The following is an 18,585-nucleotide window of genomic DNA, read 5'->3' on the forward strand; positions in this document are numbered from 1 at the left end:
GCTTTTCTGTGATGTCACTACAATTCCCCCCCTCACACACACAATTTGAAAAGGTAATAAAAGTAAAAATGAGTAAAAATCACTTGCTTACCTTCTGAGGGTCTCAGATGCTCTCTGGTTCTCTCCCTGCTGATTAAAAGTTACAGGCTAGAAGAAAGAGAGAGAACAAAACAGTAGGGGGAAAGCACCTTCGCCCACTGTGCACCGAATTACCTCACTGCACCAAATTACCAAGTTCCAAATTCCCTCTCTGGATATGTCTCACTCTGGCTGTGTCTCTTTGACCTGCGCAAAGTTTACTGAGTGCGCTTTCTGTCTGTCTTTTATACAGACTTCAGCTGACAGGGTGACTCACACTACTTAAATTTCAAAGAGAAGAATACAATGTGTACCTTTGTGCCCCTAAACAGGCCTCAGGTGACTGACAGATAACTGCCTCTCAGCAATTAGGGTGGGGGCAGCTTCAGCCAATCAGACACTAATCTACACACTGCACTTTTGACTGAAAACAGCAGAATTAGACTTACCACTTACCTTTCCTGATTACCTCACTGAACCAAATTACCAAGTTCCAAATTCCCAATCTGGATTTATCTCACTCCGGCTGTGTCTCTTTGACCTGCGCAAAGCATTATAATTCCGATATACACCCCATTCATTATATACCCGCTATACACCCCGTTCATTTTACACCCGATATACACCCCATGCAGTACAAACCCAATATATACCCAGTTTATTATGCACCCGGTTCATATACACTGGGCTCATTAAAGACCCAGATCATTATAAACCCAAAATACACCAGATTCATTATAAAACCAATATATACTTGGTTCATTATACACCTGGTTCCTTATACACCCGGTTCTTTATACACTCGGTTTATTATACACCCGATAAACACCCAGTTCATTATACACCCGATTCTTTATACACCCGGTTTATTATACACCCGATATACACCCAGTTCATTATACACCCGGTTCTTCATACACCCGGTTCTTTATAAACCCGGTTTATTACACACCCATTATACACCCGGTTCATTATAGACCCGGTTCATTATACGCCTGATATACACCCAGTTCATTATACACCCGGGTCATTACACACCCATTATACAACCAGTTCATTATACACCCAGTTCATTATAGACCCAGTTTGTTTCACACCCGATATCCACCCGGTTCATTATACACCCGATTCATTTAACACCCAAAATACATCCGGTTCATTATACACCCAATATACACCCGGTTCATTACACATCCTTGATATACCCAATTCATTATACACCCAATTCATTACACACGCAATATACATGCGATTCATTACACATCCATTATACACCCAGTTCATTATACACCCAGTTCATTATACACCCAGTTCATTATACACCCAGTATACACCCGGTTCATTACACATCCTTTATACACCTGATTCATTATACACCCAGTTCATTACACACGCACTATACACGCGATTCATTACACATCTGTTATACACCCAGTTCATTATACACCCAGTTCATTATACACCCAGTTTGTTTTACATCTGATATATACTCGATTCATTATACACCCAGTTCATTACACACCCAATACACACCCGATTCATTACACATCCATTATACACCCAGTTCATTATACACTCATTTCATTATACACCCGATTCATTATACACCCGATGCACACCCCGTTCATTATAAACCCGATACACACCCCGTTCATTATAAACCCGACATACACCCTGTTTATTATAAACATGATACACACCCCGTGCATTATCAACCCGATACACACCCGATTCATTATACACCCGATACACACCCCGATCATTATACACCCGATACACACTCTGTTCAATATACACCCGATACGCACCCCGTTCATTATAACCCCGATATGCACCCAGTTCATTATAAACCCGATTCATTATACACTGGATAAAAACAAATTACTGAGGTCCTAGGATCCGAAACCAAAAGAGAAAATGCAGGAAAATCTCAGCATGTCTGGCAGCATCTATAAGGAGAAAAAAGAGCAAACGTTTCGAGCCCGATGACTCTTTGTCAAAGCATCCCTACTTTTATATTCCATCCCACCTTGCAATAAAGGCCAACATTCCATTTGCCTTCCTAATCACTTGCTGTATCAGATTCATCCCTGCCTACATTTGTATTGTAAGAAGTCTTAAAACATCAGGTTAAAGTCCAACAGGTTTGTTTCGATGTCACTAGCTTTCAGAGCACTGCTCCTTCCTCAGGTGAATGAAGAGGTATGGACTTTAACCTGGTGTTGTAAGACTTCTTACTGTGCTCACCCCAGTCCAACGCCGGCATCTCCACATCATATCTTTGTATTATCAGCATTTTTACCTACGTTACAGTCAGTAACTGCATCCAAGTCATTGATATAAATTGTAAATGGCTGAGTCCCCAACACTGATCCTTGCGGCACTCCACTCAGCCTGAAAATCACACAAAACACACTTACTTATAGGAGTAAAATTGGCCCGTATTGCTTGTTAAAGGTGGCGGTGTATGTGAAATCTCAGATGGGATAACCTTAGTTATAGACCCTGATTGGAATGGACTCTTAAATCAAATACTCTCTCCCTCTTTGTATTACTGGATAGGGAGCCAAGGTGAATGGGGCTGTGATAAAGATCAGCTGTGATCTACTTGAGGAGTAGGACAGACTTGAGGGTAAATCGGGAAGGTTGTTCCACAAAAAATAGTTGAAGCGAATCGCATGGAGGCGTTTATTGGGAGCCTGGATGACCGGATGAGGAAGAAAGGAATAGAAGGTTGAATTGGTAGGATTGATGAAGTCAGGGGTGGGGGAGGGGGGAGGGGGGGGGTGGCGGTCATAAGAAGTATAAACACTAAACACTAGCATAGACAAGTTCGGCTGAATTGTCTGTGTCTGCTGTAAATTCGATATCATTCTTTGTCTCAGCTGCAGGGAAATCAGGCTGGTTTAGCACACTGGGCTAATTGGCTGGCTTACAATGCCAGCAGCGCGGGTTCAGTTCCCGTACCGGCCTCCCCGAACAGGCGCCGGAATGTGGCGACTAGGGGCTTTTCACAGTAACTTCATTGAACCCTACTTGTGACAATAAGCGATTATTATTAGAAGCAGAGTAGGCCGGCTTGCTTTGCAGTATGTTCCATCGGTGAATGGACTTGGGTGGAAGGAAGGAAGGCTGAGAACATTGACCTGTATTTTCAAGGCCCCATTGATAGAGGCTGGGCCAAAACCTCACTGTAATCCTTGGTCCATGTCTCACGTTGACTCCTGGGCTGGTGGAGTTGGGGAAGGGGGCAAATTAAATTTGAAGCAAAAATGAAAGATTGTGTTCCTATTTATCGGGAAAGGCAGGCTTAGGCTTGCCGTTAAATGAGCGCAGGACATCCCAAAGTGCTCTACAGCTGGTAAAGAGCTTGCTGAAATGTAGTCACTGTTATGATGCAGGGAAACACAGCAGCCAACTGAGCACAGTAAGATGCCACAATTAAAGAAATGACCAGATAGTCTGCATATGTGCACAGGCTTAAAAGTGAAGTTGGTGAAAATTAAACCAATTTCATGTGTGACTCAGAGCAAGCTGACAAAGGTTTTCTGATTCTGTGCTTGCAGCCCCTGATCCCAATCCTTTAAAACAGATGGGTGGAAAATGAGAGGTTGGCGAGCACAGGAGCGGAAAACCATGAACATCTCCCCACCTAAAAGGATTCTTCCCGTGACAGAACTCGTGTCTCCAATGGAACAAGTTCTGCAGCCTGATTCCTGTCTTTTGCCATCGGTTTACAGGTATTTTGTGCAGTTATTATTCACTTAATACTGGCAGAAAAATCTGGGCCAGTCCCAGCTCACTGGTCTTCGCTTGTTGATGGTTACATTCAAGGTCAGTGGTACAGCTGTGCAGATGTCCAATCTTCCCACTTTTCTGATGGGCAGTAAGTCCGGGTAGATGCAGTTTTTTTTTTTAACCTTAGCGGCCGGCCCAATACTCCCTTGAGTATAAAGTCTGCATGCTCTTTGCCAACAGTGTCATAGAGTCATTGAGACCGTCAGTGACCACATCTGCAGCAAGTGTTGGCTGCTCGAGGAACTTCGGCTCAGAATTGATGAGCTGGAGACCGAGCTGCACACACTGCGGCACATCAGGGAGGGGGAAAATTACCTGGACGCTTTGTTTCAGGAGGCAGTCACACCCGGTAGAATAAGTACTGATAATTCGGACAGTGGTCAGGGACAGAGTGGTGTGACTGCAAGGGAGGCAGGTAGGGGGATCCTGAGTTTAGGAGTTGAGGAGCCTCAGCCCTTGACCTTGTCCAACAGGTATGGGGTACTTGCTCCCTGTGTGGATGAGGAAGAGGGCTGTAGGGAGGATGCGTTGACTGACCACTGCACCGTGGTACAGGAAGCCATTCAAGAGGGGGGAGCAAAAAGACAAGTGGTAGTTGTAGGGGATTCTATAATTAGGGGGATTGATGGTATCCTTTGTAAGCCAGATCGAGAGTCCCGCATGGTATGTTGCCTGCCCGGTGCCAGGGTGAGGGACATCTCTGATCGGCTTGAAAGGATTTTGGAGAGGGAGGGGGAGGATCCAGTTGTTGTGGTCCACGTTGGGACTAACAACATAGGTAAGACTAGGAAAGTGGACCTGTTTGGGGATTATCAAACACTAGGGACTAAATTAAAGAACAGGTCCTCCAGGGTTATAATCTCTGGATTACTACCCGAGCCACGTGCCAATTGGCATAGGGTTGAGAAAATTAGGGAAGTTAACACGTGGCTAAAGGAGTGGTGCGGGAAAGAGGGATTCCATTTCATGGGGCATTGGCATCAGTACTGGGGCAGGAGGGAGCTGTACCGTTGGGACGGTCTTCACCTGAACCATTCTGGGACCAGTGTTCTAGCGAATAGGATAAATAGGTTGGTCACAAGGACTTTAAACTAGCAAGTTGGGGGGGAGGGAAATGTAAAGCTATGGACAGTATAATGGTTAATGGAGATCAAGGCAGCAGGTTACGTGACAGGTTATTATGTAGAGATATGGGTTCAAAGACAAGGAAAATTAGGAGAAAGGGTAAGAGGAAAAATAATTTGTGAAAAGTTACTGATCAAGGTGTTAGGATTCATAACAAAGACATAAAAAACAGCATAAGTGTACTTTACCTGAATGCTCTTAGTATACGAAATAAGGTAAATGAGTTGATGGCGCAAATCATCGTGAATGACTATGATTTAGTGGCCATTACTGAAACATGGTTAAAAGATGGTCACGACTGGGAGTTAAATATCCAAGGGTATCAGACTATACGAAAGGATAGAATGGATGGTAAGGGCGGTGGTGTAGCTTTGTTGTTTAAGGATGGCATCCGGGCAATAGTAAGGGATGATATTGGTGCTATGGAGGACAAGGTTGAATCAATTTGGGTGGAAATCAGGAATAGTAAGGCGAAAAGGTCACTGATAGGAGTAGTCTATAGGCCACCAAATAGTAATAGGATGGTAGGGCAGTCAATAAGCAAAGAAATAACGGATGCATGTAGAAATGGTACAGCGGTTATCATGGGAGATTTTAATCTGCATATCGATTGGTTTAACCAGGTTGGTAAAGGCAGCCTTGAGGAGGAGTTTATAGAATGTGCCCGGGATCATTTCCTGGAACAGTATGTAATGGAACCTACAAGGGAACAAGCGGTCCTAGATCTGGTCCTGTGTAATGAGGCAGGATTGATTAATGATCTCATAGTTCGGGATCCTCTTGGAAGGAGCGACCACAATATGGTGGAATTTAAAATACAGTTGGAGGATGACAAGGTAAAATCAAACACTAGTGTTTTGTGCTTAAACAAAGGCGATTACAATGGGATGAGAGAAGAACTAGCTAAGGTAGACTGGGAGCAAAGACTTCATGGTGAAGCAGTTGAGGAACAGTGGAGAACCTTCCGAGCGATCTTTCACAGTGTTCAGAAAAGGTTCATACCGACAAAAAAGAAAGACGGTAGAAAGGGGAAAAATTGACCGTGGATATCTAAGGAGGTGAGGGAGAGTTTCAAATTGAAGGAAAAAACATACAAAGTGGCAAAAATTAGTGGGAGACTAGAGGACTGGGAAGTCTTTAGGGGACTTCAGAAAGCTACTAAAAAAGCTATAAAGAAGAGTAAGGTAGACTATGAAAGTAAACTGGCTTAGAACATAAAAGCAGATAGTAAAAGCTTCTACAAATATATAAGACAAAAAAGAGTGGCTAAGGTAAATATTGGTCCTTTGGAAGATGAGAAGGGAGATTTCATAATTGGAGACGTGGAAATGGCTGAGGAGCTGAACAGGTTTTTTGGGTCAGTCTTCACAGTGGAGGACACAAATAACATGCCAGTGACTGATGGAAATAAAGATATGATAGGTGAGGACCTTGAGATGATTGTAATCACTAAGGAGGCAGTATTGGGCAAGCTAATGGGGCTAAAGGTAGACAAGTCTCCTGGCCCTGATGGGATGCATCCCAGAGTGTTAAAAGAGATGGCTAGGGAAATTGTAAACACATTTATCAAAATTCACTAGACTCTGGGGTGGTCCCAGAGGATTGGAAAGTAGCAAACGTGACACCACTGTTTAAAAAAGGAGGTCGGCAGAAAGCGGGTAATTATAGGCCGGTAAGCTTAACTTCGGCTGTAGGGAAAATGCTGGAATCTATCATTAAGGAGGAAATAGCGGGGTACCTGGAGGGAAATTGTCCCATTGGGCAGACGCAGCATGGGTTCACAAAGGGTAGATCGTGTCTGACTAATTTGGTAGAATTTTTTGAGGACGTTACCAGTGCAGTAGATAAAGGGGAGCCAATGGATGTGGTATATCGGGATTTCCAGAAAGCTTTTGACAAAGTGCCACACAAAGGTTGCTGCATAAACTAAAGATGCATGGCATTGAGGGTAAAGTGGTAGCATGGGTAGAGGATTGGTTAACTAACAGAAAGCAGAGAGTGGGGATAAATGGGTGTTTCTCTGGTTGGCAACCTGTAACTAGTGGGGTCCCTCAACGATCAGTGTTGGGCCCGCAATTGTTCACAATTTACATAGACGATTTGGAGTTGGGGACCAAGTGCAATGTGTCAAAGTTTGCCGACGACACTAAGATGAGTGGTAAAGCAAAAAGTGCAGAGGATACCGGAAGTCTGCAGAAGGATTTGGATAGGTTAGGTGAATGGGCTAGGGTCTGGCAGATGGAATTCAATGTTGCCAAGTGTGAGGCTATCCATTTTGGGAGGAATAACAGCAGAATGGATTATTATTTAAACGGTAAGATGTTAAAACTTGCTGCTGTGCAGAGAGACCTGGGTGTGCTGGTGCACGAGTCGCAAAAAGTTGGTGTGCAGGTGCAACAGGTGATTAAGAAGGCGTATCGAGTTTTGTCTTTCATTGCTAGAGAGATGGAGTTCAAGACTAGGGAGGTTATGCTGCAATTGTATAAGGTGTTGGTGAGGCCACATCTGGAGTATTGTGTTCAGTTTTGGTCTCCTTACCTGAGAAAGGACATATTGGCACTGGAGGGAGTGCAAAGGAGATTCACTAGGTTGATCCCAGAGTTGAGGGGATTAGATTATGACGAGAGGTTGAGTAGGCTGGGACTGGACTCATTGGAGTTTAGAAGGATGCGGGGGGATCTTATTGAAACATATAAAATTATGAAGGGAACAGATAGGATAGATGCGGGCAGGTTGTTTCCACTGTTCGGGGAAAGCAGAACTAGGGGGCATAGCCTCAAAATAAGGGGAAGTAGATTTAGGACGGAGTGTGGGAGGAACTTCTTCACCCAAAGGGTTGTGAATCTCTGGAATTCCTTGCTCAGTGAAACAGTTGAGGCTCCTTCTTTAAACGTTTTTAAGTATAAGATAGATACCTTTCTAAAGAATAAAGGGATTCGGGGATATGGTGTACGGGCCAGAAAGAGGAGCTGATTCCACAAAGATCAGCCATGATCTCATTAAATGGCGGAGCAGGCTCGAGGGGTCAGATAGCCTACTCCTGTTCCTAGTTCTTATGTTCTTATTATGGCACAGAAGGAGGCCATTCGGCCCATTGATTCCAAGCTGGCTCTCCGAAGGACAATACAATCAGTCCCATTCTATACCGTAGACCCGCAGTACCTCAAGTACCCATCCAGTTTCCTTTTGAACTCATTAATCATCTCTCCACCACCCTAGCAGGCAGCGTGTTCCGGGTCATTACCACTCAGTGTGTACAAAAGATTCTCCCTCACATCCCCCTGCATCTCTTGCCCAAAAGGTTTGTCCGCTAGTCCTTGTTGGCAGCTTTATTTACACTCCTAAAAATAATCGGATTCAAACGATTGTCAGTGAATCTTCATTAACTGAAGACCAACATACACATTCAGTTGCTTTGAGCTGAAGACCTGTGCTCCTTCATTTAATTAGTTAGCGGTGACAGAAAAGAAAGGCACGCGTTTGTATAGCACTTGTATTGAGCGCCTGGATGTCCCAAAATGCTTTAATTGAGTACTTTTAGTGCACTGAGTGTGTGCAGTGGAAATACAGGAGTCAATTTGCACACAGCAAGCTCCCACATTCAACAACATAGCGACCGGGCAATCTGTCCTCGTGATGAAATATTGTCTAGGAGACCAGGAATAACACTCCTGCATTTCTTCCGAATCACGCTGTCAGACCTTTTCCATCCACCTGGGCAGACAGGTGGGGGACTCCGTTTAACCCCTCGTTCAGAAGACAGTGGACGGAATTTTCCTTTTTTTCTCTCCTAAGTGCTGGCTCAGGTGTTCAGCACTGCTGGCCTTTCTCGCCATACTCTCCGGCATGGGGGGGGGAACACATCTTTGGACTGTGGGAGGAAACCGGAGCGCCCGGAGGAAACCCACGCACACACGGGGAGAACATACAGACTCCGTACAGACAGTGACCCAAGTCGGGAATCGAACCTGGGCTGCTTTCAAAGCCAGCGATTTAGCCCTGTGCTAAACAGCCGAGACGATGGCTGTGGTGTAGCAGTAAAGTCACTGAACCCCCCGATGCCCAGGCCTTGGTGACATGGGTTCAAATCAACTTAATTATTCAATCAATGAAAATAAAATCTGAAATTATGAACTACTCTCCATAATGGTGACCTTCGGCGAGATTCTCCGACCCCCCGCCGGGTCGGAGAATCGCCGGGGGCTGGCGTGAATCCCGTCCCCGCCGGTTGCCGAATTCTCCGGCACCGGAGATTCGGCGGGGGCGGGAATCGCGTCGTGCCGGTTGGCGGGCCCCCCGGCGATTCTCCGGCCCGGATGGGCCGAAGTCCCGCTGCTGGAATGCCTGTCCCGCCGGCGTGGATTAAACCACCTCTCTTACCGGCGGTACAAGGCGGCGCGGGCGGGCTCCGGAGTCCTGGGGGGACGCGGGCCGATCTGGTCCCGGGGGGTGCCCCCACGGTGGCCTGGCCCGTGATCGGGGCCCACCGATCCGCGGGCGGGCCTGTGCCGTGGGGACACTCTTTCCCTTCCGCCTCCGCCGCGGTCTCCACCATGGCGGAGGCGGAAGAGACCCCCTCCACTGAGCATGCGCGGGGATGCCGTGAGCGGCCGCTAACGCTCCCGCGCATGCGCCGCCCGGCAATGTCATTTCCGCGCCAGCTGGCGGGGGACCAAAGGCCTTTCCCGCCAGCTGGCGGGGCGGAATTCAGTCCGGCGTGGGCCTAGCCCCTCAAGGCTAGGGCTCGGCCGCTCAAGACGCGGATGATTCCACACCTTTGGGCGGCGCGATGCCGGACTGATTTGCGCCGTTTTTGGCGCTGGTCGCCGGACATCGCGCCTATTACGGAGAATTTCGCCCCATGAAACCATTGTCGATTGTCGTAAAAATCCACCTGGTCCACAAATGTCCTTTAGGGAAGGAAAGCTGCCGTCCTTACCCGGTCTGGCCTACACGTGACTCCAGACCCACGGCAATGTGGTTGACTCTGAAACGCCCTCTAAAATGGGCGAGCAAACGCTCAGCTCAAGGGTAATTAGGGATGAGCAAAAAATACTCGTCTTGTCATCGATGCCCACATCCTTACGGAGCAGCATCATAAAGTTTGAAAGTGCTGGAAAATTCTTGTGGTGACGCTGGAATGGACAGAAGCGTTGTAAATGAAATTCAATGTGGAGAGGTGTGAAGTGATGCACTTTGGGAGAATTGACATGGAAAGTCAGCGTACTATAAATAGCATGATTTTGAAACGTGCAAATGAACAGAGGATCCTTGGTGCCCATTTACATTGATCCTTACAGGTGGCAGGAAAAATTGATACGGTGTTAGTTGGTTTGATAAATGGAAGAATAAAGAAAATAAATATTTTTCTGAAACTTTACTGGTTTGGCCACAGCTACAGTATTGTGGTCAATTCTGGGCACCACGCTTCAAGGGAAAATGTAAAAGTCTCGGAGAGGGAGTTTACCAGGGAAGAGGGATTCCAGTATAAGGAGAGGTTGGAAAAGTTAGGGCTGTGGAAAGTCATTGAATATATTTAAGATATGGAGATGCCGGCGTTGGACTGGGGTGAGCACAGTAAGAAGTCTTACAACACCAGGTTAGAGTCCAACAGGTTTGTTTCGATGTCACTAGCTTTCGGAGCGCTGCTCCTTCCTCAGGTGAATGAAGAGGTCTGTTCCAGAAACATATATATAGACAGATTCAAAGATGCCAGACAATGCTAGGAATGCGAGCATTAGCAGGTGATTAAATCTTTACAGATCCAGAGATGGGATAACCCCCAGAATCTGTCTATATATATGTTTCTGAAACATACCTCTTCATTCACCTGAGGAAGGAGCAGCGCTCCGAAAGCTAGTGACATCAAAATAAACTTGTCGGACTTTAACCTGGTGTTGTAAGACATCTTACTGATATTTAAGATAGAGAGTGATAGATTTCTAGATATTGAAGATATCAGTATATGAGGATAGTGTGGAGGAACTGGCATTGAGGTAGAAGATCACCCATGATCTATAGGTGAATGGTGGAACAGGCTCGAGAAGCTAAATGGCCTACTCCTGTTTCTATTTCTTAGAGAGGGTGAAGAGGTGCCCTGATAGAGGCTTTTAAGATGTAGAGGGTGTGCAGTGAAGGTTTTTCAGAATGATTCCTGGGATGGCAGGACTGACATATGGGGAGAGATTGGATCGGTTAGGATTGTATTCCCTGGAGTTCAGAAGGATGAGGGGGGATCTCATGGAAACCTCTAAAATTCTAACAGGACTGGACAGGGTAGATGGAGGAAGGATGCTCCCGATGGTGGGTGTGTCCAGAACCAAAGGTCACAGTCTGAGGATACGGACAGAGACGGGGAGAAATCTCTGCACCCAGAGAGTGGGGAGCCTCTGGAATTTGCGACCACAGAAAGTAGTTGAGGCCTAAGCATTGTAAATGGGACAAAGCCCCAGAGCACTGCGGCGGGCCTCTTCAATTCATTATTAATTTTAAAATTAAGGTGGCACGGTGGCGCAGTGGTTAGCACTGAGGACCCGGGTTCGCTCCTGACCCCGGGTTCGACCCTGGCCCCGGGTCACCGTCCGTGTGGCGTTTGCACATTCTCCCCGTGCCTGCGTGAGTCTCACCCCCACAACCCAAAGGTCTGCAGGGTAGGTGGATTGGCCACGCTAAATTGCTTCTTAATTGGAAAATAATAATTGGGTGCTCTAATTTTATAAAGAAACATTTTTTTTTTATAAATGTTTTTTATTGGATACTTTTTTTAAAAAAAAACTAGACGTGATAGATTGGTAGATCTTCGCGGGCATTTTCTGCCGAGATGGGTGGGCCGAGTGAGGGCATTTCCCCACTGCCGCCAGCCACCTCGAGGCTGAAAATCCAGCCCTGAATTTCAGGCCTGTGTCATTTCTGCTCCATCAGGAAGCCATGTGGCATCTTGTGTCAAGAAAATAAGCGATACTCCATAATCTCCATTTGCTGGACACATTGATCCATTTAAAACTACATCCATATCCAGACGTATGAATAAGAGAGACAGACAAGGACAGGTTTAGGGACTATTGCTGAGTCTACAAGAGGAATAGGACATGGAGAGAGAGAGGGAGGCGGGAGCATCGACCAAACGTCACTGTCATAATGTAGGAAATCTGGCAGCCAATCTGTGCATAAAATTCCCATAATCAGTGAGGACCAGATAATGTTTCAATGATGTTGACTGAGAGATAAATGTTGCCAGGCTGCCAGAAAGAACTCTTGGGAATGTAAGAACAGGAGGCAGCCAGTTAACCCCTGGAGCTTGTTCCACCATTCATCCTGGCACAGTGGCGCGGCACGTTGGCACAGTGGTTAGCACTGGTGCCTCACAGCACCAGGGGCACAGGTTCAATTCCCGGCTTGGGTCACTGTCTGTGCGGAGTCTGCACGTTCTCCCCGTGTGTGTGTGGGTTTCCTCCGGGTGCTCCGGTTTCGTCCCACAGTCCAAGGATGTGCGGGATAGGTGGATTGGCCATGCTAAATTGCCCTTAGTGTCCAAAGGTTACAGGGAAAGGGCAGGGGGTTGGGCCGAGGTAGAGTGCTCTTTCAGAGTGTCGGTGCAGACTCTGTGAATGGCCTCCTTCTGCACTATATGATTTTCAAGAAGGAGCTAAATATAGAACTTGGGGCTAAAGGGGTCAAAGGACATGAGGGGAAAGCGGGAACAGGCTTTGAGTTGGTTGATCAGCCATGGTCATAATGAATGGTAGAGCAGATTCAAAGGGCAAAATGGGCTCCTCCTGTTCCTACTTCTTGATGTTTCTCAGATAACGAGAGGTTTTAATTTAGTAAATCAGGAAAAACTATTCCCTTTGCACAGGTGGCACAGTGGTTAGCACGGCTGCCTCACGGCACCAGGCTCCCAGGTTCGATTGTGGCCTCGGACGACTGTGTGGAGTTTGAACGTTCTCCCCGTGTGTCTGCGTGGGTTTCCTCCGGATGCTCCGGTTTCCTCCCACAAGTCCAAAGACGGCCAGGTTAGGTGGATTGGCCACGATCACCGCGCAGGATTATGGGGCTAGGGCGAGGGAGTGGCCCCAGGTAGGGGGCTCTTTCAGAGTCGGTGCAGACTCGATGGGCCGAATGGTCTCCTTCTGCACTGTCGGAATTCCATGGATTTGGCAAGTTGGTCAATAGCTCAGAGATTTAAAATCATTGAGAGAAGGTCTGGAGGAGAGGTGAGGAGGATTGGGATCTGAAATACTCTCGCTGAAAAGATGGTGGGAGTTGATTCCATAAATAATTTAAAAGGCAGGAACTTAAGGAAATGAACCCTAAAGGGTTATGGAGAAAAGAGAGGTGGGTGGTGGTGCTGGGATTGGTATGGTACAGGTACAGGGGGCTGAATTACCTTGTTCAGTCCTATTATTTCTATGATTCTATGAGGCGTACCACTGGACGTCTTCAGATCGTTAATACTGAAGATCTGGACTCAATTAGTTTGGTTGAACTGATGGAATGGTTAAAGCACAGAAGGAGCCCATTCGGCCCATCGTGTCTCTGCCTGCTCTCTGCAAGAGTAACTCAGCCGGCCTCACACTCCTACTGCCCTGTAACCATGCGCTTCCCTTTTGAAAGCCAAGGTTCAATTTGCTTCCACCACACTCTCGGGCAGCACATTCCAGATCCTAACCACCTGCTGCAGGACTAAAACCTTTCCTCATATCAGCTCTGTCTCTTTTGCCATTCGTATTACACAGGATCCTCTCATTCTCGATCCTTCCATCAACGGGAGCAGTTTCTCCCCATCCACACTCTTCAGACATTCAGATCGTTCAAAGTGAAGACCTGTGCTCCTGTTTGTTTGAAGGTGTGAACATTTTCAGCTTGGGTACACGTCCTCATCTTTTTATTTACATTTAGAGTACCCAATTCATTTTTTCCCCAATTAAGGAGCAATTTAGCGTGGCCAATCCACCTACCCTGCACATCTTTTGGGTTGTGGGGGCGAAACCCACGCAGACACGGGGAGAATGTGCAAACTCCGCACGGACAGTGACCCGGAGCCGGGATCGAACCTGGGTCCTCGGAGCCTGGAGGCAGCAGTGCTAACCACTGCGCCACTGTGCCACACCACAAGTCCTCATCTTAAATGTTCAGTCTATTCAGGATAAAGGCCTGGGCCCTGTGCATTTGGTTTAAGAAGACCTGCATTCATACAGTTAATTTCAGCTCTAGACTTGTATTCCTCATGTCGATTTGAGGGAATGAATACGAAAAACAGTGAGCTAAACTTCCGTGCGGGTCGAGCATTGTTGTAATTTGAATCGCCAAAATAAAAACCTTCCCAGAGAGCACACTGAGCGACGAAAACCACGTAACTGGTTACGCGCAAAAAACGCTCAACAGTAGATGGAACCGAGATCTATGAGAAATGTGGGTGAGTTGGGAGGGTGATCGTGCAAATGGCAGCTTTGAAGTTCGATATGGCCGAGTATCTTCGATCCTTCAGTTCACAAGATCAAACAAACAAACTCAGTCCTCCTTCAAGTTGTGATTAAAGTCTTTATTTTCAATACCTTAACTCTTCTCACTCACCATGTGACCTTGAACAGGTGGGACAGTGTTTGGGACTTATCACTGGGGCGAGGAGGAAGTGAGAGTGGGTGGATAAGGGAAAGGGGGAGCGATGCTCGCCAAAATCCCACAAATACCTTACCCCAGTTTTATTGAGCATATGTGTTTGCTATCTATGTGCTAACATCCCTTACAATATTCAGAATCTTGGATCACATAGAAAATAGGAGCAGGTGTAGGTGATGTACCAAATGCTTGTAAATGGGACTCTTATGGGTTGGTATTTGATGGTCAACATTGATATGGTGGGCCGAAGGGCCTGTTTCTGTGCTGTATAACTCTATGACTATGACTGTATTAGGCCCCTCGAGCTTGCACCACCATTCAAGGCCACGCTCCCACACTCTCCCCAGAAACTTTGACACTTTTAGAGTCTAGAAATCTATTTCCTTCTGAAATATATTCAGCGACTTGGTCTTCGCAGCTTTCCCCGGTGAAGAATTCCACAGGCTGACCACTCTCTGAGTGAAGAGATTTCTCCTCATCTCAGTCCGAAATGGCCTACTCCGTATCCTTAGACTGTGACCCCTTGATCTGGATCCCCCAGCCAGAGGAAACAATATCCCTGTACCAGAGTATCCAGCCCTGTCAGGATTTTACACATTTCAATTAGATCGCCTCTCATTCTTCTAAAATCCAGTGAATACAGGTCCAGTTGACCCAATCTCTCCTCGTATGACAATCCTGCCATCTCACGAATCAGCCTGGTAAATCTTTGCTGCACTCCCCCTGGCATAACTCCCTCTTTCTTAGATAAGGAGACCAAAACGGCCGACCAAATACTCCAGATGTGGTCTCACCAAAGTCCTGTACAGCTGCAGTAAGAGATCCTCGCTCCTGTACTCAAGCCTTCTTGCAAAGAAGGCAAACATACCATTTGCCTTCCTAACGGCTTGCTGTACCTGCAGGCTTGCTTTCAGTAACTGGTGACACCTAGATCCCTTTGTAAATCTATCACCATGTAAATAATACTCTGCCATTCTGTTTTTCCTACTGAAATGGATAACTTCACACTTATCCGCGTTATGCTGTATCTGCCATGTATTTGCCCACTCACTCAACTTGTCTAAATCACCGTGAATCCTCTTTACATCCTCTTCACCACTCATGTTCCTATCTAGTTTTGTGTCATCAGCAAACTTGGAAATATTACATTTGGTCCCCGCATCCACATCATCGATGTGTATTGATAATAGCTGGTGCCCAAGCTCTGAACCCTGTGAAATCTTACTGCCTACCACATCCTACTCTCCATTTCCTGTCTGCTAACCAATTCTCAATCCATGCCAATATTACCCCCACCGCAAGTGTCTCTTATATGGGACTTTATCGAAAGCTTTCTGAAAATCAAATCACGTTGTGTTTACATTAATAACTTTAAGTGACAAGTGTGTTGAACTAACTCTTGAAGATTTTTCTTTATATTTATTGTTGACCTGAGTGAGATGTTAAGAGGGTAGATTTTGGCTTGATGCATTAAGGTCTGCAGTGACTTTTAAATATTGTTTGTTTAATCTTTGCATCCATTAAAGGCAATGGGCACAATTGCAAAGTCAAGATCTACCCTTGTCGACAGGAACCCAGGTAACCCAAAAATATTCAGCCTGCTCCTCTTCTTTCCGTAGGTTCCTGCTTCTGGGTTGCGGTTCTGGACGGGAATGTTGTGGGCATAGTGGCTGCCAGAGGCAACGAGGAGGATAACACGGTGGAACTCCGTCGCATGTCCGTGGACTTTGACCAGCGGGGGAAGGGCATTGCTAAGGCCCTGGGCCGGAAGGTGCTGGAGTTCGCGGTTCTCAATAACTATTCGGCTGTGGTGCTGGGAACCACTGCTGTCAAGCCGGCTGCCCACAAGTTGTACGAGTCTTTGGGATTCAGATACGTGGGCGTCACTGAACACTACGTGCTCCCGGGGATGAACCACTCAGTCTTGGAGAAAATGTTTTTCCAGCTTCGTTACCACCGATACCGACTGCTCCTCCGTGAAGAATAAACGTTTCCCGGCTCACCTCTTGCCCCTCCCTCACCTCTTCCCCTTACAAACACCAGAATCAAATGCCCGATGCGTCGTAATACTTTTGATTTTTTTTTTCCACCCTCCTTTCCACCCTTAACTCCTCATGGCCGATGGGGGTTACGATCGCCCTAGACCTGCTGTCGGATGGTCGTGCCTGTGATCAAGCAACCTGCCCGCGGCTAATATTCTTACTGTATGCAGCATGTCTGGCTGGGGTCAGCATACAGCACGACCCAAGTTACCCTCAACTAGACCTCCATCAGTACATCAGTCACACAGTATGGATGCGGTAACAATTACTGTATTGGCGTAGCTTTTTGGGAGAGAGCATGGATTGATTCAGGGATGGATCATTGCTCATGCGTTTAATGTACTACCTGTGATGATCAATGGTCAGTACTCTTTCCCACCCTGCCCGCACCACCCCCCTCCAAGCTTCTCCCTCCCATGCTTGTGAATCTTAACTCTCTTCATCGCCAGTGTTACCGTGACAGCCTTCGAGATCAAATGGTGGAGTTTGAGGAGGAAGCACACCCAGCTTTCCTTGCTGCATGCAGAGGAAGTGCTGCAATGTCGAGAAGATCACTCCTGGCTGGACTGGGATTGGCCTGGCCTGGCCTGGCCTGGCCTGATTCACTTGTACCCACTTTTTTTTAAAAGAAAAATTAAGTCGAGGATGTGCTGCATCCTGCCAATCTAGAGAGAGAGAGAGAGAGAGCAAGAATCAGTGAAAGGTGCATCCAATAACATGACTCTTATTTCCATTGTCTTCACAAACCAGCAAGACTTAGTCATTTGGATGTTCTTGATCCCATGTTGCATACTGTAAAATAAGCATTTAGTTTGTTCCTTCTCCTGGGTGACAGTGAGTAAACTGCATGCGTACTGAAGTATCTATACTGCCGTTAGCTTTTGGTTCCTCTTTTCATTTTTACTTTCTGCTTGAGCTGAATGATGTCATTTGAGCAGAACAGAGGCTGCGATTTCTAGGGAAACGCACCCCCTCCTTACTCCCTCAACCCTGTTCGCCCACCATCTCAATGATGAATGCAGAGTCCAAAAATAGCAAGTAGGGAACCAGGAGAAACGGCTCTTGCAATCAATAAAACAATAATATACAATATTAAAACACAAAATCCATAAGCAAAAAAAAAAATCTTATTATTAATTACTAATGATAGTCGTGATTGGTCTCTGCTGCCTTGCTTAGTGTTGCTATGGTAGTTGCTTTAATGACATCAAATGTGACTGGTAGAATGCAGAAGCAATGCAATTGGCATGTGTCTGTACCCTAAGTGTATGTGTACAGTGCCTGCCTGAACAATAAGACAAAGGATATAGCTCCTTAATCATGAAATAAAAACTGTGTATATCTTAAAAAGCATTTTTTTTTTTGCATGCTGAATGTCTGTCTTGAATTCTGAACAACAAGAAAAAAATGGGTAGCTGAATTTTAGTTTTAACAATGGAAATTGTTCTGCATATATATATATATAAAAGAAACTTCTGGAAATGCACTTCAGTTTCTTTCTCAGAGACGCTGATCCTTGATTTGTAAAGGACTTTAGTATCAATACTTTGCAATAGAAATATGTGAGTGTGTGGGTGCGTGTGTAAGAAAAAAGATACTTTTTCACAAAGTGTTTCCTGGTTAAAGGACAAAGATTGGTTGCTTTGTTTATTTTTGTTACGCTGATGTTTTCTGAAAGGTGCCGAAATTCAGATGGCACAAGCCGATTTTTAAGAGTAATATTTCATTGGCAATGAATATCTCTTGGCTTCTAATGTACAGTCAAGATGCAGATAAAGATGGAGTAGTGAAGATCTCTCACATCAGTCCAAATTATTTTTCGGTCATTTTCTGTGCTTAGATTGTACCTCGCTGGCGATGGTGGGATTGCTGCAGTTCTCAAACCGGCGCAATATTGGTCTACATCGGTCCTGCAGCTCTTGTG

The 18,585-nt window shown here is 46.1% G+C and overlaps 1 protein-coding gene across 2 annotated transcripts in view; it reads left to right on the forward strand.

Moving 5' to 3' along the window:
• Positions 1-18,011, forward strand: part of nat8l (N-acetyltransferase 8-like) — a 218,042-nt gene extending 200,031 nt beyond the window's left edge. For both annotated transcript variants that reach the window (XM_072515663.1, XM_072515664.1), the window contains one exon: positions 16,239-18,011. In XM_072515663.1, coding sequence (XP_072371764.1) covers positions 16,239-16,606 — 368 coding nt within the window. In that variant the 3' untranslated portion in view covers positions 16,607-18,011. The remainder of the gene's footprint in view (positions 1-16,238) is intronic.
• Positions 18,012-18,585: the final 574 nt, after the last annotated feature.

The sequence above is a fragment of the Scyliorhinus torazame genome, chromosome 9, assembly GCF_047496885.1.
Source record: "Scyliorhinus torazame isolate Kashiwa2021f chromosome 9, sScyTor2.1, whole genome shotgun sequence".
NCBI classification, from domain to species: Eukaryota; Metazoa; Chordata; class Chondrichthyes; order Carcharhiniformes; family Scyliorhinidae; genus Scyliorhinus; species Scyliorhinus torazame.